At 47.9% G+C, this 23973-nt stretch overlaps 2 protein-coding genes across 4 annotated transcripts in view; one reads left to right on the forward strand and one right to left on the reverse strand.

Annotated features, from left to right (window-relative positions):
- The first annotated feature begins 416 nt into the window (after nt 1–416).
- Pino (protein pinocchio) lies at nt 417–10575 on the forward strand. 2 transcript variants are annotated; one of them, XM_077662141.1, is made up of 4 exons: nt 417–684; nt 6647–6833; nt 7254–7383; nt 7956–10575. In XM_077662141.1, the coding sequence occupies exons 1-4, from the start codon at nt 612–614 to the stop codon at nt 8040–8042; spliced, it is 477 nt and encodes a 158-aa protein (XP_077518267.1). In that variant the 5' UTR covers nt 417–611; the 3' UTR covers nt 8043–10575. The 2 variants fall into 2 exon arrangements, with proteins under 2 accessions (XP_077518267.1, XP_077518265.1); XM_077662139.1 differs by lacking the exon at nt 417–684 and adding an exon at nt 2171–2548.
- The window catches only part of LOC144128606 (testis-expressed protein 10 homolog), a 61784-nt gene continuing 48279 nt past the window's right edge, over nt 10469–23973 (reverse strand). For both annotated transcript variants that reach the window (XM_077662138.1, XM_077662137.1), the window contains exons 14-16: nt 19265–19538; nt 15975–16093; nt 10469–10774 (exon numbers count right to left, since the gene is read on the reverse strand). In XM_077662138.1, coding sequence (XP_077518264.1) covers nt 10625–10774; nt 15975–16093; nt 19265–19538 — 543 coding nt within the window. In that variant the 3' untranslated portion in view covers nt 10469–10624. The remainder of the gene's footprint in view (nt 10775–15974; nt 16094–19264; nt 19539–23973) is intronic.

Genomic DNA, 23973 nt, shown 5'->3' on the forward strand with positions numbered 1-23973 from the left:
GACACATTCGAAGTGCCGTAAGAACAGCGCGATGCCGCATCAAACCAGACCGTTCCGGTCGAAACCGCGAAAATTCCAAGGGGGTTTGTGGAGAGTCGACGCCCCTTTTTTTTTCCTTCCATGCTTCTCCGGAGTTCGGGAAGGGTCGAGTTCTTGGGAAGCGCTCATCCAGCCGTTGACGTCGTCGACGCAGCGCCAACACCGCGAGCGTTGGCGCAGCGCGAGAAGCAGACGACGCGACGTCGGCGCGGGAGAGGCCCCGTCCTGTTTCACCAGGGGAAAACCAGGCGCGATCGGTCAGGTGCAGGTCTCGGCGCACGCGCAGTTGCGACCCGCGCGACTGCGCACGCGCCGCTACAAGTCACCGCGCCGTGGCGCTAGCGGCGCGTTCGAAATGAATCGTCTGCTCCGAGGCGTTCCTCCTCAGTCGTCTCCAAGCACGCCGTGTGGCTTTCGCGATCGTTTACGGAAACCGAAAGTCGTACGTTCGCGCCACTTTGATCAGTTCGGAATATCTTGAATCAACCCCGCCGGGAAGCACCGCTGTGACGCAGCCACCTGTATCTCCTGTTCGCCTTCTCCCTGCTACTGTGTCAAACACGTGGAATACGATGGCTACCGGAGTTCTAGTGAGCTACCCGTCCCCGGCGCTCCATGAGTCGCGCTCGGCGGTCTTCAAGAAAGGTGAGGCTCACAGACAGTTTCCTGCCTCTGTCACTTGCAAACATGGGGCGCACAGAATACAGATAGGCGCACAGATAGGTCTAACTAGCTGATCATCATTTGTTGAATGCGATCTGGAAAGAATGAGCGGTTTCAATGGAATGGCACAATCTGAGCTACTGTGGGAGTTGTTTCCGACGTGGAGCACCCGAGTAACGCCTTGCTGCAGCCACAACAAGATCGCGTTCTCATCGCATGACTCGCACGTGGGTGCTGATCCAACGAGAAAACTTTTCTGCGGAGCTATCTGGGCTGCCAGTTTTCATACCTGCAAATTGACACCGTTTTGCCGCGAGCTTGGCAGAACACTATACGCATCCGTATAGTAACTCATGTGCAGGGTGCTGGAAAAGAAGCAAATACACTTTTAACTCGCACGGCGTAGGGACGATCGTCGCGTTGCCTCGTCCGCGAATTCAGGTTGCGGAACGTGGCTTGGGGCGCATGTGGCAAGATATCCGGCGGCGGGCGATCAACGTCACCGCGCATACGTGGCCTGCTGCCAAGCCGTGTAAGCCACGCGTGCCGCCGTCAGCTGGTTCCTAGATCGCGTTCGAGTGTGGAGAACAAAAATAATCAGCGTGTTTCGGAAGCACGGACCTGTGAGGGAGCTAACGGAGTTCTAATCTAACGGTGATGAGCGGAATTACGTAGGATAAGAGCAAAATAGCGCGGACGGTGCCGCCAGTCGTACAGTTTCGCACTCGAACATACCAAGAATGCATATGATAATCAACGCCTTCGGCCGTTAATTTCGTGTTGAAAGGAACGCGGCGGCGGCGGCCTTGAAAAAAACGCTCGACGGTTGGGGTGCGCGCGCAGCTCGAGCTGTCGTCGTCTGCTGCGGGTTCGTTGTACCCGAACGGCGCGCCTTCACGAAGCGCGATCTGCCGGCGGGAGGTTGGAAAGATCGACAGAGCCCCGAGGTCAGTGGGTGACCCACCCACGGCTGCACGACTCGCAGAAAGATGTAGACACGTAGGGAGTATATTGCGGGGCACGCCTCTAAATGCGTGCTGCGCACAACGAAAGAAACAGCTTCGGCGACCACAGAATTAACCTAATCTCGGAGATCAAGCAGCAGGCGGGAATTTCGTTTTCCTCCATCAAAACTTCGTTCAGTGCCTAAAATTTCCTATAAGACGAACAGAAACGACCCTTTCTTTCAGTCATTCCCTCCGCTCCGAAACACGTTTTCTTTCCAGCCTGTCTGGATTAGATCGGATACCACAACGAAGATCATAAAAGGGGCGACGGTTGGAAGGCCAACATAACCAAATGGGTAGCGTGGGAAAGCTGTAAAACTGTTTGGTCAGACTGTTGCGGTTTAAGCGATAATGGTGCGTTGTTGTCGCTTCGAGCGCAAAGTGTCCTTTTCTTATCTAAACGCGCGGCGAACCAGTATCAACGGCGCGCCCTCGAAAACTGATACAGGGGGCCACGGTCTGCACACGACACACCGCCAAATGTTCAGTAAAGCGCGCGTCCCTGAGTCACTGATTTAGTCACCACCACGGCGCACCACCAGAACAGCGCGGGCACAGAACCAACTTTTCCCAGTAGGACATCACGCGCGCGACGTGTGCTACGTTGACTCACAGCAGCTTTCGCGCTTCTCGAGAGAGGACGACTCATTTCGGTGGAAAACTCATCGCAACCCGGCCCGAAAGCCACCCCAAGAGGAACATTAGCCCTGCGCGAATCGCTTTCAAAGCTCGCCGTGTCCCCGAAAAGACTGTACGCTTACACGCCGCTATGGTTGGAAGCTCGGCCGAATCCAGGTCGTCGTCCCAGCTCGACGTTCGCCCGCGCCTACTGCACCCCGGTACGCATTTCTTTTTTTTATGTGCCGTATATACTTCAGTGCCGCCGCCCTCTTTTTCTACTTCACTCCCCGGCCCCGCTGCTGTTTTTAATTTTTTCTATTTTCAATGACGATGTCGCAGAAACAAAGAAAAGCGCTGGTGGAATTGTCAGCGTTCCGTAGTTTCGTTGTACCCGTTGCATACTTGCTAGCGGTGTCTGCGGTCCACGACATCGTCCTTTTGTTTCGTTTTATTATTACATAAATTTAGAATATGTCCTTTAGAGCGATATACGGCGGCAAAAAAAAAAAAAAAGGCGCGGGGGGGGGGGGGGGGTGTAGAGGAGCAGATTAACGGCGAGCAGGTGCCTGCTCTTCACGATGCCCATCTCCCCTGAACTGGGGAGACGCGGAAAGAGGTAAAATATCCGCGAGAGTGAGAGAGTTACGCAATCATTCGGCCGTCCTAGATCTCCCGAATGTAGCACTGCGAATGGAGCGCGCCTACTTCTTTCTCCCTCCATGTCCCACTATCTGTCTCTCCGCGGGGCGAGATCAGACGCCAGGCGGCAGGGATCGCAGAGGGAGGCGCGCATAAATACCGTATATATATTCATGAGTACGTATATGTCTGTGTATGCAGCGGCCCAGGCAGTACGGGTGCCCCGCCGAGACGGCGACGTTAAAACGGCGCCGCCAGCGATCATTCGCGTTTGAGGAACGGCAGCTGTTCATATGCGCAGCCGTCCGTCCGTCAGGCGCCAGCTTTGTTTTGGTTCGGTGCGGCCGCGTGATACATTACCGACAGTAGGTTTTCTTAGGGAGAGGCAGTGCGTTCATTGCATTCGCGATCTGCTAACAGATTCGGTGTGCAGAGGTGGAATTCGGTCGCAGAGAGAAGCGTTGCTCGTACATACGCCGCACAATCTACATTAATTAATTTCCAGCCCGCTGTGCATGCTACGAGCTCCTTTCAGATCAATCTCTGAAGCTATTCGGTCTTCTATGCAGAGTACGTTACCCCCTAAAATTACTGTGTGGCTGAAGGTGACATGCTGTCATACGAGAGGGCAGCGTCCGGATGCACTTGTGTACGGTCGGAACGTCGCAGCTGCTGTTTTCCCCGGGATCGGCGCTATCTGTGAAACGCTGCAGCGACAGCGCATGCCTCCAATAGCCTGTTCTGCAACTTCCCCCCCTACCACCGCAGCTAAAAATAAAGGAAATAAATACTGCCCCACGTTGCAGTTAAAGTTCGACTGCTATCATCTCTTCTTCAGGACTATTGTTTCGTTCTAACCTTCTTTTTTTTTTTGTGCGCGGACGACGCACGCTTCCCCGGCTGCAGGGCAGGTTGTACGCAGCCTCGCAAAAAAAATAATAAAAAGGAAAACGCAAGGGCGAAGCGACGAGGACAACCCACGACGGGCATGGACTGCCGGGGAATATGCGCGGTCGTCGCGCCCGCCCGCGAAGACCATTCAACCAACCCTCGCCTTCATCCTCTCCGACCACTTGGGAGAGGAGGCGCAAACGCGGAACCTCGAGTTGTACGCTTTTGTCAAGTGTGCATAGCTTCCACCCTCGTTCCCTTTTCACAGAAGTGATCGTGTGGGACGAGGCGATGCCCGAAATGGCAGCTGGGATCGAGTGACAGGAAAGGGCAGGCAACCGAGCATATCGTTTCCCATCGACCGTGCGGGTCTCTCCTGCGGCCGCGCTGTTATCACAGCTTTGGACCGAGGCGCCCAGGAAGCAGCGAAAATAAGCAACCCGGCCGCCCCGAATAGGACTCTCCGTACCACGCCCCCGGGCTTAGTCAGCGCGCCGGGAACGCCCCAAAAGTAGGGGCACTCTGCGTGTGAGCGCGCCAATTTGGTCGAGGGTGCGGCTTGAAACGGTCTCCTACTAGTCTTGGCACGAGATCGATGCAGGCGTTGTGGCGAGCGCTGAGAATCCCTCTGGGAAGGTCAAGGAAATGGTCGAGTTTCCTGTGTGCTCTTCAACGCCAACCTTTTGTTGTCGCCGGAGGTGCAACTGGCGAGCGCACGCGGCGGTCTCGCCAGCGCCGTTCCCTATGGGGCGCCGACACCGGAAACTCGCCAGCTCTGAAAACCTCGGTGCTTTCACATCAAATTGGTCTCGCTATTGTGGGGTAAAACAGATCGCAAAGGCAAGTGTTGCACAAAACCTAGATCCCATTTTGGCTCTTTAAATGTAACTGTCCTAGCTGTCAAATGACTGAACTACTTCACCGTCCCATTTATAAACTTCGAAAACAACTGACACGTGTCGCCTATTACACAGCTGGGACGATAGGGCACATTGGGGTTCAGTGGACAATACAGCATGTGCAGGAAAGTCGGCTAACAGCTGCACTTTTAAAATTGAACATTGCAGCTCCACCTATAGCGAAACGTTGGCGTAGATGCTTGAGACAAGCTTGACTTTACTCGAAACACTGTTTGAAAACTTGTGACTGGCCTGCAAAGAGTACAAAATTTGTGACTGTAAAGTTTCGCACAGATACACCTGTGGCCTGCCTGTCTAATGAACTGCAAACACCAAAAACAGTTTGCGCAAGAGGAATGTAGGGGGGGCGAGCACGACTGACACAGCCATCTAAACAAATGGCTGGAGTTCTGCAGGCAAGAACTAAGTTCAAATTAAAACAGGATGTTTCGCATAGTACACCTGCACGCTGCAAGCAGTATGGAGGTTTGATTGACGCAGGATCCGACAAGCAGGTGTTCCAATAGTGCACTTTGCACTGTCGACTTGCTGCACACACTCCGGTTCAAACCACATCCCACAACTGCACATTTCCTGTCCTTGCCAGGCAGACTCATTCTGATAACATTCCGGTGAGAGCTTCCGTTATAAACAAGAACACACCAGAAAATGCTAAATGAAAGAAAGCTGATTGCAATCTGGTATTGCAGGCAATTTGTGCAAGGCTGCATTTGAAATCTAAGTTAGAGCTTGTGGATGTGGCTTGACAAGCCATCAGTCAGAGAAATGAAGCTTAAAAGGGTTGAAAATCCTGTGTAACAGTGCCCGCAAGGTGCATGGCGAGTTTATGAACAGGTCTGCCACTAATGTGAAAGAGGCAGGTTCGCAACTTTTTGTATCAGATGCATAATAGCAGCAATTGGTAGAACAAAGGCAGAGGTAAACTTGAAGTGCCTTTGTGATACTAAAAATTGCTACGCTGGGAGGTCTGCGAGTGCCCAGATGAAGAGAGGAATTAACGAAGTTCTCGGCCCTATTTCAGCTTTGGTTGCTTGTTACTTAACCTGTACATGTTCACATTTGTAACTGGAAGGTGAAATAAACTCGGGCAAAGGGAAGGCTCTACTGCATAGAACAAGAGAGGGAAGCGTCGATACGGTTTTGGTTTATGGGGGTTTAACATCCAGAAGTGACTCGGGCTGTGAGGGACGCGTAGTGAAGGGCTCTGGAAATTTTGACCACCTGGGGATCTTTAACGTGCACTGACATTGCACAGTACACAGGTCTCTAGAATTTTGCCTCCATCGAAATTCGACCGCAGGGACCGGGATCGAGCTCACATATTTCTGGTCAGCGGCCGTGCGCGATAAGCACTAAGCGACCGCGGCGGGGAGCCTTGATACAGTTTCATCATCTATGCACTGGCTGTAGAAATTGACTGCTGTTTTACGGATTACTTTTTCAGTGAATTTACACCCACCTTTTTTCCAGCATGTCACCAAAAAAAAAAATGTACTAGTCTTTGTGCCCTACAGTATGTTTGGCTATTTCAACTTTGTTTTACTGAAACACTTTTTTAATTAAGCACTGGTTACAGCTGTATAATTAATATCAAGCTGTAGTGATCCTACTTCATTTTACTTTTTTCACTGTTGACACCAAGAAGTTACATTCACTACAAATGCGTCGTGGTGTGGAAACAATATTAAGCCATTAATGCTGAACAATTTTTTTACTCCAATGCAAACATGAAGCTCTTGCAAGGGTGACTGGCTCATTGCTGCTGCGGCCAGGGTACTGTAAATGCAAATGCTTGGGGGGAAAAACAGAAAAAAAAAAAACCAGTGCTCACAATCCCGCCCGCTGTTCTTGTTGGTCTCTTTGCAGACCTGTGCATCCGGCACTCCAAGTCGGATCCCGTGCTGGTGACACTGTCGCACAACTCACTGGCACGCTGCTCAGACCTCCAGGAGAACATCTGGGACAGCATCGAGGACCTGGCACAGATGCCCATGCAAGGGGCTGATGCGGTCACCCTGGAGGGCCTTAAGAGCCACTACAACTCCTGCTTCACGTAAGCATCTCACATCTCTTCAGGTTGGGTGGTTGGCTATTGCAGCAGTGGCCACGGTAGTAGGCAACCGCTTGAAGCTGCAAGCTTGCTCATGCCACAGGGGCAGATTGCTCTACCACATTCTTGAAATGAGGCACGCTCAATGTGACCAAAGGAAGCTTGGGGCTTTTCAAGAATATTCAGGGGAAAAAACATGCACAAAAGCCACAAGAAGAAGCTAATGCATAAAGTGTTAAAATTTGCGAAGTGCATGGAACCCTGGAGCAGCTGCTATAAATCATGGAAGCTGCACTCAAGTGCCACCCATTCAGTTTGCTAGCATGTCAGAGTTTACGGACACGTTGATTTGAACAGGCAGGATAGCTTCATAGGATTTTTGCCTTCGTGTTAAAAGCAGCATGTGTGCACTTTGTCATCCAGGTGTGGAGTGAGCTGGTACGAAGACCACGCATCCTTGGACTGCGCCGAGTGCGGAGGCTATGCTCTGCACCGTCCCTGCCTGCACTGCAATGGCAGCTGTGATGGCATCTGGAGCAGAGACCTGGCTGCTGTGAGTATGCTTACTTTGATGGTCCAGCAAAAACTCTGGCTCTACCTAGCTCCCTTGTGCAACAAGGCACTTACATTCATTACTGGGATATACTCAAAATGATTGCAAGGAAACTTTGGTTACATCCAATGCAGAATGTAGGAAATGCACGAAGCCCAGCTCTCATTTCATTCTGCAGCTAGGGGAGCCCAAGAATACACAAAACCCCTCTGCAATTCGCTTTGCCAGCTGCACTTTAATATAGCATCTAAAGTACACACTCATGCACAAGTTTCTGTAACATGGATGCCACAAAAAAGCTTTGTTTCTTGGCTGTCTAAGCATGCACATACAAACTGAAGGGCATACTGTACGACTCTCTGTGTAACCCATCAATATTGGGCCAAACCTCCAGGCAGCGGGATCATGGCCTCCGTGTTCCAAAAACTTTTGACAGCATCTCTGCATTCTGGGATAAAGCAGCACTTCCAGCACACTGCATTATCTCGACATGAGACTTTTGAAGCATAACGGGTCTCTCTGCTGTGATGCCTTGCTGAGTGCGAATTTTCTTTCTTTTTGCTTACCAACAGTCCCACAAGCTGAGGCGTGCGCAGTGGCTTGGCGAGTGCAAGAAGGCTGCTCCTCGTGACGCCACTCCCAAGAGCAAGGACTCTTGAGGATCGTCCCTCCCTAGGACGGCTCTCGGGGCCAGCACTTCTGTCAACTGTAAATAGGACAAGATGCCCGTCGCTTCTGAAGCTGTAACGACTTCCCCCCGATCTGCCACGCATTTAAGCCTGGACTTTGCCACCGCATAGAATATCAGGCCACAGTGTGTCCTGTCGATGAGCTGCACTCGGTGGCCTCCTTGCAGTGGTCACAGACTCCGCCGAACTTTTGTGTGGTGCTCGTGTCATGTTGCCGACAGCTGTCTGCAGTCTTGTGTGGACTGCCACTCCAACAGCTGTCCACATGGTCCTGTCCACCAAACAACCTGCCACTCCACCTCGGCGTGAATGGTCCTTGGCCTAGTGAATGGACACACCCACGTGGCATCCAGAACATTCCAGTCTGCGCAAAGTTGGCATGGCTCTCCTAGTGCGGGGCGGATTGAGGGAAGACATGTCCGGCTCTGCTTGCGGGGATGATCTGTACATATGTGGTGCTCGTTTTGTGTTCTGCATTTTTTCGTCCATTTTGCGCTGTCTGGTCTTCCTCTTGCCGTCAATGGTTAAAGTGGCGCGTAGTACATTTGCTAGTGCGGATAAAAAAAAAAAGTACCGCAGAGCAGGAAGCTAAACCTGTTCTTGTGAAGAGTATAACGAGTCGGAGAGACCAACCAGTCTGTTTTGCTTCGCACTGTTCCTAGTTGAAATTTTAGTTAATCTAATTCGTTTCTCTGATCCAAGACCAAGAGTATGAAAAGTGATCTGACGATGTCCGAGTGGGACTTTCATTACCTCCATTGCAGGGGTGAAACCATAGTACCATCTTTTATGCGAAGTGCTCTTGCATAAGAGCGCTCCCCCCTCCTCTTGATGACTGACGCAATGACAGGCCAATTTCTCAGCAATGAAAGAGGGAGGGGTGCTTTGAGATGACAGCTGAACACCAAAGGCAGCATGTTTTCATACTTTTTTTTTTCTCTTGAGAACTGTACAGCTGTTGGAGCAAACTTTATTTAAATGCCATTTTGCCCCTGTAATGCAATGGTACATGTCCGTCGAGACAATTTTCTTGTGAAATGTGTCTTGTGTCCAGCACGTCCATTTTTGCTGTCCATTGTGTTTTAGTGGCCAAAAGCCGCCATTGCATCGAACAAACGACTCCATCTGTATATTGACGACCTGGTTAGAGGCGTGAAATCGGACTGAAGGAGGAGTTGCTGGCAGTGGCACAGCTCCTCTTTCAAGTTGTTCCTCATAGTCGGATGGCCACAGGTACTAATCCTCCAGGGCATGTCTCGCAAGTTAGATGCCGAGAGAAAATGTGTATCATACTAGGCTTCATGATATACCATATTTACAGTAATTGCATACAAAATTTCATACACTTGAGCTGAAATTTGCTCCTATGTGGCACTATTTCCAAGCTACTGAATTCCTGGCAAGCGAGTTTTAAGGCTCGGTACTGAAAACCTTTCTGGAGTTCTGACAATTGGCAAAGACTCAGATCAATTTCACGCCTCTACAGTCTGCATCGCTTCATTTTGCAGTCTGTCATTAGAAAGCAGTGCTGGAAGGTTTTATTTTTTAAGTTATTCACTCTCGCACCAAAGTTTCTTGTCACGTGTAGATTTTCTTGCTCGTCCTTTTTTCCTTGGAGAGAAACTCAAATTGCCTGCCTTGTGTGCCAAAATTTCTCATAAAGTTATGCCTGTGCATGTACAGTTTTGGTCCACCCTGTCACAACCAACTCTGCTCTCGCGTTCTTGACACGGGTGCAGAGTCCCCCTATGAAAGAAAGCTTGTCGGATGGCAAGACAAGCAACAGAACGGCTTATTCGCGTATGAAGATGGAGTGCCTCGAGAAGAGTGCCCGCCCGACGGTGGAGCGCTCCTGTGAGATGAGAGTGCCTTGGGGATGCGAAAAAGCAATCCACAGAGTGTGTATTTTTGTAAGTGAGCAGAACATGGATATGCTGTATAGACACTCATCCAGGCACACAGCGTGGTGTTTGATCTGACTGAACAGAGAAGAATCAAATTGCACAGGGGGGGGCCGCTACCATAGAGGGCTGAAGCCAAGAGTTACACTGGAGTGTGGCAGAAACTCTGGCTATCTCACGAGGCATCCAGTTTGATAAAAGTTTGATAAAGTTGCAGCATTTAGATAATGCCCATTTAAGCTCACAACCAGTCTTCACAGAAATCTAAATACCTTTGCATTAACACGCTACAACAAGCACTAGTGCACATTTGGCTGAACATTTAGGAGGAGGTGTCTCGTGACAAACTTAACAAGAATGTCCAAAGGCAGCAAGCCGAGTTGTTTTACCCTGCCCCACACTAGTCAATGGAAGTCTTCACGCCACTGTGTGGTTGGGCCCCTGGCAAAACTCCCGAAGCTGCAGCGATGCTCTGCCCTCCCTTGCACAGACCTGTTCATTGTGCGCGTCTTATTTATTGAAAAGTGTCTTGCAAAGAAAAATGTGTATTATCTTTCATACACTGACTTATGGTTTGCAATAAAAGTTCTCTCTCGCAGTCATCTTGCTGCTCCAGCTTCTCATTTCCAGGGTTTCCAATGCCATGTGATGTTACTGCTGCACGGCAATGGCAACACTGGGCGCAACCACAGGGTGGGGTGGGAATGGCAAATGGCGCTGCTGGTGCTGTTGCAGGCCTTCGCAGAGTTCGTTCAGAGTAGCCAGGAACCATGGGTGGCGACGTAGCTCTGAGCCCTGTTTCTGTAGTGACAGTAAAGGGGGAGGGGGGGACGATGAAAGTAATGATTCAGATAACACGAATTTATGGAAATGCCAGTAGATGTTGCATAAAAACGCTGCACAGATCTAATGTGCTATACTATAGTGTAGGGAAGGAATAGCAGCATGCACTATCTGCAGTGCTTAAGGCATTCTGTGCATACACAAAATTTAATGTTAGATCTGTTTTTGCTAGCATCCTGGAAAAGATATTGTAAACGCCCTAATTTTCGTGTTTTTCATGCATGACAAACTCGCAAACATTTCGATCTTTAGTTCCGCAAAAACAATGCCCCGGAGATCAGTGTATTGCTGTTATTTTCTACTAGAAGTAGAAAATGTGGTGGCAGCTCTCTCTGAATGGGCTCTGTTCCCAAAGAGAAAGCACTTTCACTTTTAGCTCTTCGCTCCTCATGGCTGGCTTGAAATTTTCTTAACCTGCCACCCAAGTTTGTAATTAGTTTTTATACTTTTTTTCTTCTCTGCTATGCCAAGCTGCTATCCTCTCTGTCAAATTTTTTGAACATAGCAACAGCTTTTAACAACTTTTGCAAATCAAATTTAGGTAGAAGAAGGACGATTAGGTCCTGGCTCAGGCTGCGCAGTTGTGCAGGCATTCAAATTCCAACAATGTCCGTCCTATTTAAGCACAATAACCTTAAAGGAACCCTGAAATAACTTTGACGCTCATATTCTAATGCAACAAATCTGCACAGGTGGTCTTTGTGACAACTAGATTCAAATTTAAAAACTCTGCAAGGGCTCTACAACTTATTTTTTAAAATTGCTGCCTACTGATAAGGGGACAACCCACCTCAGGTTCTTCCCCACCCCCTACCCAGATCCAAATGGGTAATCTGGGCTAGCCCTCTGACTGGGCGTGCTCAGTTGATATGGGTGGGATAGGGCGTGGCAGGGTGTATGTAGTTCCAACCTGTTTTCTGCATTTTTTTTTTCTGCTTCAGTGTTAGTGAGGCTAGATTAATAATTTTCATGGTGCGGTGAGGAGTGATGGAACACCAATCATTCATGCGCTTTTATTAACCTCATTAAATACAATTTCACAGTCCCTTTAGTGTGTTTTCTCTTCACCAACCCCAAGGTTCATGCTATGGAAAGAACCATGCAACTTAGAAATGAAAGCTAGCACGCCTATTGGGGAGAGGGAATGCACTAGGGTGACTCCCACATCTGCTTCATGAAATTTAATGCATATGAAATATTCTTAAATTTCTAATTCCGTCAAAATGGCAAAACATTGAGCTCACAGAAACTAAGTAATTTATAGCACGGTTAGGCTTGGGCGACATTAACCTCCATGCAAAGAATTCCTCGATATTACGATGTTTCTCCATTTCTCTGAGGAACGATGCAGCACTGATGCCTGTTCCTGCCTTTGCACAACCAAAAGCTAGCACAACTATGTGATGGGAAGAGCAGAGCACTAGGAGAAATTCCACTTCTGCTTCATGGAATCTAGTGCCCATGAAATATTCCTAAATTTCTACTTCAGCCGATTGTGAGAAACATTCAACTCGTGCTGCAAAAATAAGTCATTCACAGCCTAATTCTGGATGTCCCAATTCCTGACCAGTAAATCACGAGCAATGTGCTCTGGGTGCAAATAAAAATTAAATTCCTTTGCCAAAGTTTCATTTCACAAACTTATGATGGCATGTGTACTTATAAAGGCTAATCAAATGCCTCATAATAAATCCTTATTCTGGATATCGAAGAATTGCTGCTGCCTTTGATAGCACTGGGCTAAGAATGAACAGCACAGATTCTTGCAAGAATACATTTGTGCTGCAAAAAACAATCCTTCAGTTCAGCGGCAATCAACAGCAACGACCACTAATTCCACTTACATAACAACCTGCCACATTTCTAACATTCCGGCAGCTTAAGTGGGCAAAGTTATAGTTCACCTTTTAGGACAACTTAAATGAAAAGCCACCACCAGCAGGACATGGATCATGTCATGGCAACGTCTAGCAGAAATGCAACTTGAATCCGACATCTACTACCACTGCACCATTGGGAATGTGTCTTTACTTTTTCCACGTTATGTACTGCTTGCTTTAAGGAAAATGGATATTCGGTTTTACTGTAGAGCTTGCTTTTGCTTCACTGAATTCAGTCTAAAATAACGGCCTCTAGGCATTTCATTCTTACAAAAGCACTGCAAAGAAGTCATGCATTAAAACTCACTGTGCTAAAAAAGACACATCTAACCTTCATGCACTGTTATCAGTTACAGTGCATAGTCGTTCTCTATTCTTTTCTCTAGTACCGAGATTAGTGGCTGATAACAGAACAGCAGCTCAATATCATTTATGGTCCTCAAGGACCTCAAGCAGCATTCCTGAAAACAACAGCGCAAAACATTTTTAGCTCTAATACCCTTTTGTTCCTAATTTTGGAAAAGAGAATACACTGTAAGTCTGTTCAGGTAACAAGAATTTCGCCCCAACAGCAGTGGCTGGAATATTCAGTTATGTGAAAGTATACAGTAGTAATGAGTTAACTGGCAATGAAACAAGCACAAGTTCGGTTTGGTTTTATGGAGTTTAACGTCCCAAAGCAACTTCGGCCATGAGAGATGCTGTAGTGGAGTTTGTTGGTGCGAATTTCAGAACATGATAAGAAGACTGCACATTAACACAAGGCAAGAAAAGAAACGCAACCCAGGGCACCGGCTATGAGGGCAAATTTATTCCGCACGTGGCGAAATTTAACGACAGATCGAATACACGAAACTGAAACAACAAAGGTTTGTGGAACAGGAGACTACCCAAGACAGAACTCTTGTTGTCTCACCACTAAACTGTACGCCATTAACCTTCACCACTCCCCTTCCTTGGTTTTTGCATAAATTTAGATTTTTTTACATATTTTATTTTGTGTTCAATGTTCCATACCCTTGCCATCTCCCTCCTTAATTTCTCGTTGTGTGGGGGAAAGTTACAAGCTGTCACCTTTTTTTCTGCATAATTTTATTTTCTCCCTAGAGCCACAGCACCAAACAAATGCCTGCTAAAGTGTAAAACATGCAATCCAAAAGCCAACTGCCACCCCTTAGTAACAATGACAACATCATCACTTGGTCTAAGCACTGAGGACTAGTTTAAACCCATGACAAACTGCGTGCAGAACTGGTTATTTTACTGGCATAATTTAGATCCATTGAGAGAGTAGCAACACTTAAAATGCTCTGATGAGCTATCAGCGCACATAAAGCACACAATAAAAGTGAAAGTGCCCCAACAGCAGCCTTAGAAGCAGCAAGGCTGCCATCATTCAACTTGTGGCACACAAATGCAAAGAATATCAAAGAATTAATGCAGTTACTGAAGACCTACCATGAAAGTACGACACTAAGGGTGTGCAACGACTGTTGTACAGTACAGTCAAAGCTCGATTTAACGAAGATCTCGATTCCCCTTCAGACGCACATAGGGTCCAATGCTTTGAATGACTCGAAATAACAAAACCAATTTTGTCATCTGTCCCAATTTAACAAACCTTTTCTCGAAAAACGAGTGTGAAAAAGTGTTAATTTTCGGTCTATTTTGTAGACAACGCCCCAAAATTTATTGATGCAAGCCAACAGCCACAATGCGGAGTGCTTTCGTCCCACATTTACCAATCTTGGTGGCGCAAAATGACATGACCGGTCTGGAGGGCAGCGAGCGCTCTTCGCAAGCGCGCGGCCGTGAAAAAGAGATAATTTCGAGTTGAGTTGACCAGATGGAGCCAGGGGTAAAAAGTTTCGTGTTGCATGCCATAGATGGCACTGAGCGGTTTCTTCTGAGGATATTACCACGTGCTTTCGCCCTTCTTTCAGTTTCTCTTTACGAATGTTGTGTCGTGTTTGCCAAGCTCAGCTTGTAAGGCCAACAGCCCCTACAGTCAGTCTAGCCTTGCTACTCGTGGACATGGTGTGTGCAAGCAAGCGCACCGCTAACTCTACTGACTACCGTGTTCACGGCTGCTGGCTTCGATACGCTAGGCTCTGAAACGACCGAAGCTACACCGGACTGCGCGAGCACTGTGCACCAGCACGAAGATGCCTGGGCTGAGGGTATCTACGGTCGGTGGATGAAGTGCCCGTAGAAATAAGTTTCATCGACTACGTCAGCGCCGATGCAAATGCAGTCAGGACGCAAGTTTTGGATGGCGCCGGTATCTTGCGGATTGTAGAAAGCATGGAGGGAGAGGCGGCCAAGATGCTGACGACGACACTGATGATCACGAAGCTCCCATGCCGACACCAGGTCAAGCGATGGATGCCTTTTACCTGCTGCGGCAATTTGCTGGAACACACGAGTGGTCTGAAGATGCGCTGGACGCACTGCAGACTTATGAGAAATCCATGCGGCCATTGTTTACGAAGCGCATGCAAGCAAAGATTACTGACTTTTTTGCTGATAAATTTACAGCCCTCTGGAGCCCTTCTTGCTGCAGTAATTATTTTTGTTTCTTTTCATACGTGCTAGCGGTGTCAGTCGTTTCCGTGGGCTGCAGTTTCATTTTCGGCGTATTTGCGCTTCGCAGCTTTCTTTCGCAGCGGTAGCTTTCTGGATGTTGCTGCACCATACTGCCGCGAATCTTTGCAGTGTCTGTTCATTCTTCAAAGCTGCCGGCACGCCGCTTTATTTTGAAAGTTCGCTATCAGCTTTAAATTGAGCACGGCCAACAGCGAGAGGCATTCTGTTCGATGACCGCCGAGCACGCTTGTTGCTACGCCGCCACTGAGTTATTCAGTCCATTGTGGGCGCAAGTCAACCTAAATAAAGAGTTTTGTTTAGACATCATTTTCGCAGCCTTTCTGTTCTTTGGGCTGCAGTCACCAATTCGTGACAATATAATCGGTTGTATCGAATTAAGTGACCGAGAAATGCATCACTCGACTTAACAAAGTTCCCCATTTAACGAAATAATTTGCGACTCCCCTCAACTTTGGAAAATCGAGTTTTAACTGTAGTATCGTTGTCAGGTGTCTGTGCCTCACAAGCCACTTGTTTCCACTTCACCATTCCTTTTGCGACTCTCGAGCACAAGAACGAAATCTGCTCACTGGAATAAACCCACCACCTTTCGTTGCCACCCCAGGTAAGTTCAAGCATCCGTGCATTATCAGAAAAGAAAGAAATGGCAAGAGCCCCTGGTCGTTGCTCACCCCAGCCGCAGCCAGCATCTGAAGAGCCAGGTTCCTTGCCGGCAGGCTGAGTAGCTGGTGCTTGCTGAGCAAGCACAATGCTCCGCACACAATCTCTTGGCAGGGCGCTGAGATGGGTACTGCGAGAAGCAAGCAACCACAGGAACGTCAACGAAAAGAACAGCACATAAAAGAGGGAGGGCAGGCACACACTACAAGTGCCCGTCAAAGGAGGCAATTTGTTTTTTGTTTAACTTATTAACAAAAAATGGCTGATGGTTTAGCATTGCTAAGCACGAAATATTGTGGGAAAGCACGGGTTTTTGCAGGTGGACACTACCGTCACATACCTGAAAGCGCGATTGAGGTGGTGTCCACTGACCCAGGGAGCCAGTTATACATGAGTCCAAGTTTCTCATTGTCAATGCCAATTTACTCAATGTTCGCTAGCGGCCTATACTCCAGTGCCGCATTTCTGCAGCAGTGTTAACGCCAACGCGTATTGCTCTATAGTGCCGTGTTTCTATCACAACGTTGTCCACGCCAATGCATGCAGTGCACATTTCTCTGTCACTACTGCCACCTACCTCGAAGTACGATTCAGGCGTCCACTGATTCATGGAGCCAGCCTATGCGCCTTTCCTTTCCTCAAAATCATTGATGTTCCCAACACCAATGAACCCAACACACGCCAGCAGCCTAATGTTTCAAAACGCCATGTTTCTTTGTTTTTCAGCAGCGCAGGGGACAAAGGACGAGACAAGAGCAGACACGGCGCTGTGTCTGTGCACTTGTCTTTTGTCCCCTGCGCTGCTGAAAAAGAATGTCACACCAACTTGCCCAAGCTTCTACAGTATCAGCCATGTTTCTGCCACATCACTCAAAGCATGACTGAGGTGTCCGCCGGCCTAGGGAGCCAGTTACGCACCTTTCCTTTCCTTTCGTGACTATCCCAGAGGCTTCAAGCTCACCTGCAGATTTTGCGAGATAGGAGGCTAACCGTGATTTTTGTGCACGGATGGAAGTTGATGAAGACGACAACGTGCAATGCACAGCACGGGAGTGTGGCAGTTAAACATGAGGCATGATCAGTTGCGGCAATATCGTAGTGCTCTCAGGTACATGGTGGCCAGCAAAGCTGATCTGTTCGCGCCACCGCACGTTTAAAACCCAGTCACGGCAATATTTATTTTATTTCCGCGGATATTTCAGATGCTCCACGTCCACCTTTGGATTTTACGGGGTAGGCGGCTAATAGTGCTTTCACACTAAAAAAAAATGGGGATAGAAAAGTATGCGCCAATCGGCGCCTGAAACTACCCATAGCTGAGCTCGGCTGGTAAGCTGATGTCGACTGGCACAAAGCTCAGAAAAGTGAAGCTGAAGCTATCAGGTGTGACTGCTCTTGGAGGCTCTCCCTACGACATCCAGCCCATGTAGCAGAACCTGATGCGGTGCAGATCTTTCATTTGTCATCACACCTGCCATTGCGCACACGTCAGAGGTGCATGCGTGGTTCTGCGGCATTGAATTCAGGTTTGAGTAGGGCAATTTGGACAACCGCTTGCCGCGCCGGTCATACTTGAACATGGTCTCCCTTTGGGAGCTGATTCGTATTATCTGCTGTAGGACCCATTGTGTCCAAATAAGCGAGCATCCAATGCCATAAACTTCCATGGGTGTTGGCCGGGCCCGTGCCGGCAGTTCGAATAAACCGCATTTTCGAATGAACGAACTTTTGCCGTACTATAAAGAAAGCTTACAGAGCAAAAATACGTAAAAGCTGATGGCAAACTAATACATGCAGTACATTTGGGATTTACGACATGCCAACATAGTTTAAAAAACACACACACAAAAAACATCAACTTTATTTGAAAGTTTGAAGAAGTTCTTTTGAAGATTCCATAGCAAGCCAAAAGTGGTCACAAAAATTTCATGCACACATGGCAACACACCAAAAGCAATGGGAACACAGTTGTAAACCCCCTGACATCAGCACCAGTTCTGCTATGAGTACAATAGCGGCTGAGCAAAGACAACTGCATTTACATAATAGCACTGAGTGCTGTGCCTAAGTAGCTGCCGTGAAAACATTTGCTGGACTTTCTGTTTAGCTGTGCTGTACCTGTACTGCAAAAGAAAACTTTTCCAAAATGAGTCCACAGCAGCTGCCGATGTACAAGCTATGAGTTGTTTGCATCAGCAAGCTCTGTTAAAACATTTTTGGAAATGAACACAACCTTTTTTTATTCTTATTTTTGTCTTCAGGGAAAATCAAGCCCAATGTTTAGAAAACTTTCTGAGGCGGTAAAGTCGTGAAAAATGGAGTTCACTCAAAGTTGAAAGGCCCCAGATTCAGCAAACTACAATAGTAATGGTAATTTTTTCTTTTCTGTGCCACACTCGAGTGGCACGAATATTAATCGGCAAAAACCCGTATGGACAGTATAGAATAGTCCAGAAACAGGACACAAGGACGTAACAAGGAGTGCTGACCTTCGATGTTTGATGTGAGCTGATGTGATTAACTAGCTCAACAACTTTAACAAGGTGCCTGTGTAGTCTTCTTCATAAATAAAATAAAAAGGACCTGACTCCATGCAAACATAGCTGCTGTGTGAAAAAGCACTTTGTTTCAGGGTGGCCTTTCCATGATGCAATAGGAGGTGAGACGCTTGCCCTTCCTATTTGTGAAAGAGAGGCAGCATCGCAATGAGCTTTCTCTCAAATTCTACCTTCTACTGCAGAGGAGCAAAGAAGGATGACCTGCCCTCTATCACACCTGTTGGGGGCCAGCTGCTTCTGAAAGGTATAAAAGGTAGGAAGTGCAAAAGAAAGAAAAAGAATGAAAGCATAAAGCATTCATGCACATTAGAAATTGACACTGATGGCTGTACTGAACTTCAATGACCTTTATGCACAGTCACTCTTAGGCTCACATGAATCCCGCAATCAGTGCAGACGCACAATAATGAAAGCACCCATCCCTCAAACTAAACAGATGTGTCTTGTGTCTAAGGCCAGATAACATTCCCTTCAATTAGCAGGTGAATGTGGGAGTTTTTGCTTTCAACATGTGACGCCGACCCAATTAGGCCCAGGAGAGGTCCCTGAAAGGCTACTACAGTAAAGAAAAAAAAGAGAGAAAGAGAGGGAGGAAAGGGAAAACCCCGCGCCAATAATGCCCCGCAACTGGCTGAATCACGAAGCCGAAGTTTCAAGCCAGCTTTTTGCAGCAAGTGATGGCAACCACCAGGCACATGCAGCAGTTTGCGGTTTAAAAATGGACGGTGGCGGCGGTGACTTACACTCGACGACCTGGCAGAACTGGCGGACTAGATCCGTGAAGACGGACGGGCAGCGTGCTGCGAGCCCACCCACAGCCCGCAGCACAGGGTGCAGACAAGTGGGCATGACAGACGACAGCTGTGCCGCCACGCACAGGAGCGACGCAGCGCAGCCCACTGCCAAGGGTCCCCAGGGTGGTGCCAGGAGCCAGGGCGCCTGCTGGGCCGACCGCCGGCGGCCCGTCAGGTGCACAAACAGCAGCGCCACCGAGCATGACATGTGCGGGTATGTCTCCTGCCGTGGAGGAAAAGTAGCATTAGTAAACATTAACCATTGTGACGAAAAGAAAGGCATGGCAAATGTTTAATTCATAATGAAATCAAAGTTTATTCTCTCTCTCTCTCACCCAAAATGGACACCAAAACCGCACCATGAGGGGAGGGATGAATGTTAATCGTGATAATGGAGAGCTCCAGATCAATAGCTGTAGTACAAATGCGCTGAGTATTACAATCACAATAAGAGATACAACTAGACGAAGCACAACTATCAACTGAAATTTATTATAGAAAATGGGACATTGTCTCTAGGCCTGGGCGAATATTCGATAATTTTGAATATTCGGTCGACTAGTAAGGTATTCAATATTCGATTCAAACCTTATATTTGGTATTCGAAATCTCAAAGTATTTGTTCCGAGCGAATAGCGTTCCTGTAAATCTTGCTTCGTACTCCAGGATAGCAAAGCGACATGCGCGTAACGAAAGCCCTGACACCGCGACGTGTACCTGCGCTCCCATGCACATGCCGGCACCGGTCTGCATATGCTAGCGTTAACAGACGCAAGCAGGCGGAAGTGTGGCACCAGGACCTGTACTTGTCAAGCGTCCATGGCCATGTTACACGGGGTGCGCACAGCGCTGTAACCGCACTCGCTGGCGCGCATCAGTAGATTTAGCATAGCGCGACCCACTACCATGCGTCGCTAGTGCGCGCATGCTGATTGGTGCCGACGGGTGCCTTGTGACCTTGTGCGCATCCGCAGTGGCTCCCTGCAGAATCGGATCGCCATAGCAGCCGCGGATCGCGCTCTAATCGGAGGGCGTGCGGTTCTCTTGATCTCCGCGGAACGGGTTTGAGCAGACTGCAGGTGCCGGAGCTGCTCTTCTCCGCGTGAAATTCACAAATCAACCGCGACGGCGCGAGCACGAGGCACAATGCAACAGGTGCCTCTTTCCGACGCCTCACGTGGGGCGGCACTGAGCGCACAGTGGGTACACTCAGCAGGCATAGGCGCGCACACAGGAAGGGACGGGGGGGAGGCGTCAAGTCACCCCCCCCCCCCCCCCCCCCCCCCCTCACATTTGCTCTTTTGGACCTGTCCCATCGTTTAAAGTGCAGAGTTATGGCCATGCAGGCTTTCTGGCAATACTATCAAAAACTACTGCTCAATAATATTTAATATATGTCACAATACCATCACATTGAAATAAATGTTTTATAATCATACACCATCTTTGCATTGCACCGCATTTTGACTTTAGGGGCCTGGGTGGGAGGGTGTTGGGAAGGTGGGGGGGAGAGCTGCGGTGAAACTTGGCTACCCTAACAGAGAACCTTGCACACTACATGGCAGGTGTTCGTGAAGTCGTCGCTAAAGAGGAATAGCTGTGCAACAAGGCAACCGCAATTAAGACCAGCACTCAGGGGTCTCATAATAGGACTCGCACCCCCCTCCAAATGTGTCGGCTCCACATATAGGCCAACCCCCCAATTTTCGATGGGCTCTTTTGCAGGACGTCGACACGCCTCAATGAGTGCAATAAAGTGCAATGCATTCTCTTTTTTTTTTTTTTCAGGTATGGCCTTGTGTGTTCGAAAAATACATGATTTTTAAAGTGCCTATCATACCATTCAACTTTTTTTGTGTCCCAGAAGTATTCGAAATATTCACTTCGAAATTATTCAAAGAAAATTACTATTTGATTCGAATTCGCTTCAAACCAAAAAAACACTATTTGCACATGCCTAATCGTCTCATGTCTCGTGTTGTGATTGTAAAACTCAGCGCATTTGTACCATACAGCTATGGAATACCAACTAGCCCCAGTTGTCGCTTTATTAGTCCATATCAATTTCTGTCACACTTGGGGTTCAATGTGAACCAATAGCGAAATGAACACGGGTTCTGAGCAGCTTTTGGGTCTCATTACCATGACCTGATGCTCAGCAGTCAAATGTCATAGCCACCGCAGTAGGATCCATTGAAGGACGAGCATACTACAAGTGGCAGGGAAGGAGAACGGCAAAAGTGGTGAGACCCCACTCCATAGGCTGTCTCTCTCCAAACTGCACACTGCCCTCGCATTCCGGGAGCTTTTAGTTGAAATCAAACTTGCCCCCTTTACCTGCCACAGTGGCCGACTGGCTAGAGTGTTTAACTGCTACAATATAACATTCAAAGCAAGATAACAGTATCACATATTTGTTGTAAAAACATCTTACTTCTCAGAAACAAAAAATAGTGCTCATACAAACCAGTTCGAAACAGTATGGAATGTCACTCTGGAGCCAAACTTGAAAATTTTTCCCACCTGAAGTCCTAGATTACGTACAAAAATAAATTTTCTTACAGCAGAGACTGCATTTCCTCTCAGACGCTATAACAGTGTGCAAGCCCTGCTCTTTTACATGTTGAGGCATAACACGAAATTATTCCGGCTGGAAAATTCAGCAATTCTGGTGGTTGGCTTATTAATGCCCCTAGCACTTATAGAAATAGGAAAAATATAACCAGAAGCTCGTGTGAACAATTAACAAAGCTGGAGCAATAAGTGGTAAATGTAATTCATGAGAATTAAGGATGCAGAAAATAAACTAAGACACTGTAAGAACCCGCACATGTAATACTCAGTGTAAAAGTTTTCATCCATGTTTTATGCTAGTAAGGAAAGCTCACTGAAAGCATTTGTTTGCACAGCATTTTGCAATTTAATGATTGCCGTCGTTTGGCGTGCTGTCTCCCGAGAGTACCTAGTGAGAGACATTTTTCCACAGAAACTCACTGTGGTCCCACTAAGCACGCTCAATATCCCGAATTTCTTGAAAGTGCGAATAACGGGCTCCTCAGAAATGCTGGCGCAAGCCTCTGCGATCCAAGAGCAAAGCGTGGCTGAAGATGCCAATTTCAGCCATTTGGAGGCAGTGACTGCAGGCTCTCCTTGCCAGATCCAGTCCGCGTAGCAACGCCTGATGCAGTGCATATGCTTTCAACAGCTATATTACCGTAAAAACCGGAATATAGGTCGAACTTTTTTTCAAAAAACCATGGTGAAAAGTCGTCCCCCGTCTTATATACTGGTCATTGGCGGAAAAAATACGGAAGTCTTGCAACAATGGGTGGCTGCAGTCAGCAGCCACCATCACCATCGCCATCAGCAGCAGTGCCGCCATTTTGCGTTTCAGTAGATGCAAAGCGGAAGCTAACAGCAATTTACCGTCGCCTTCAAGAAAAACACGATTGAGTACGAGGAAGCTCACGGGAACCTGGCGGCACAGCGCGAATTTGGAGTATCCGAAAAGAGCATTCAGTACCGGCGGAGGCAGAAGCTGCGTATTACAACTTGCAGCAACCAGAAGAAAACATCATTTCGTGGGCAGACCGTAGTGTATCGAGAATAGGAAGGAAACGTTGCGCTGCGAGCAAGATCGCTGCCTGTGACTGCCGAATGCATCCGCGTGAAAGCGGCAGAGATCGCGCGTGCCTCTAGACTCACGAGGGCGCAATTCAAAGGCTCGCCATCCTGGTTGCGGCGATTCATGAAGAGGAGGGCTTTGCTCTACGGCGCCGTACTTGCCTGTGCCAGAAACAAACACGCGGGCCGATTGGTGCGCGATATTGTTAAAAAATTTGCCGGGTGTACATACAAGCAGAATTTAAATGAAATTAAATACTGTCACCATTGTGCAACCTCTCAAGTCGCATTTGTTTCACAGTAAGGTGTCTTTCGGTACTTTTCCCATTGAAAAAGATCTTTTTCATTTTTAGAATTGGTTAGTTGGGGGGTCGGCCTATATTCCGGTCCGACCTATAGTCCGGTTTTTACGGTACTTTCCTTTTAAGAGCAGCTGGCTGCTGCTTTCACAGTTCCGACATCGTGCGAATTCCGATCATCCTGCTCCCGATAGCGTGGGCATCCCAGAGCCAGCGCGGTCAGAGACCGACCAACGCCACTGCTAGATAGCATCTGCTCGTGTTGGAAACCTGATAGCGATAGCATCAAATAATAAAAAAATCGGAACTGTGGATTTTGGCTGAAAATTGCTTGGATTCCCACATAACACGAGCTGGAAAAAAAAAAAAAAAACCCTTACATTACATGTCGGTTTTTACGGTAATCAGTGATAACAAAGATGATTGTTATAATGCTGGCATGTAACAAATGTGATGATGATGATGATGATTAGAGATTTTTATGGCACAAGGACGTCTATGGCCAAAGAGCACCATGGCACAAGGTAATTTCGACTTCCCAAGGTAGGGTCAAAGACCCATTTCCCAAGCATTTCACCCTAAAGAAGCCGAGCACCAGACCAGGGGAAAGCTTGTACTCATTATGGCTGCGTTCCAATAGTCCCAAGTAGACGGCTACTTAGACGTCTAGCCGGACAGCCGCCATCTTGGGACGCGTTCCATTTCTCGGCGAAGCAGTCTCATAAGACTGCTTCG

Source organism: Amblyomma americanum, chromosome 4, assembly GCF_052857255.1.
Source record: "Amblyomma americanum isolate KBUSLIRL-KWMA chromosome 4, ASM5285725v1, whole genome shotgun sequence".
Taxonomy (NCBI): Eukaryota; Metazoa; Arthropoda; class Arachnida; order Ixodida; family Ixodidae; genus Amblyomma; species Amblyomma americanum.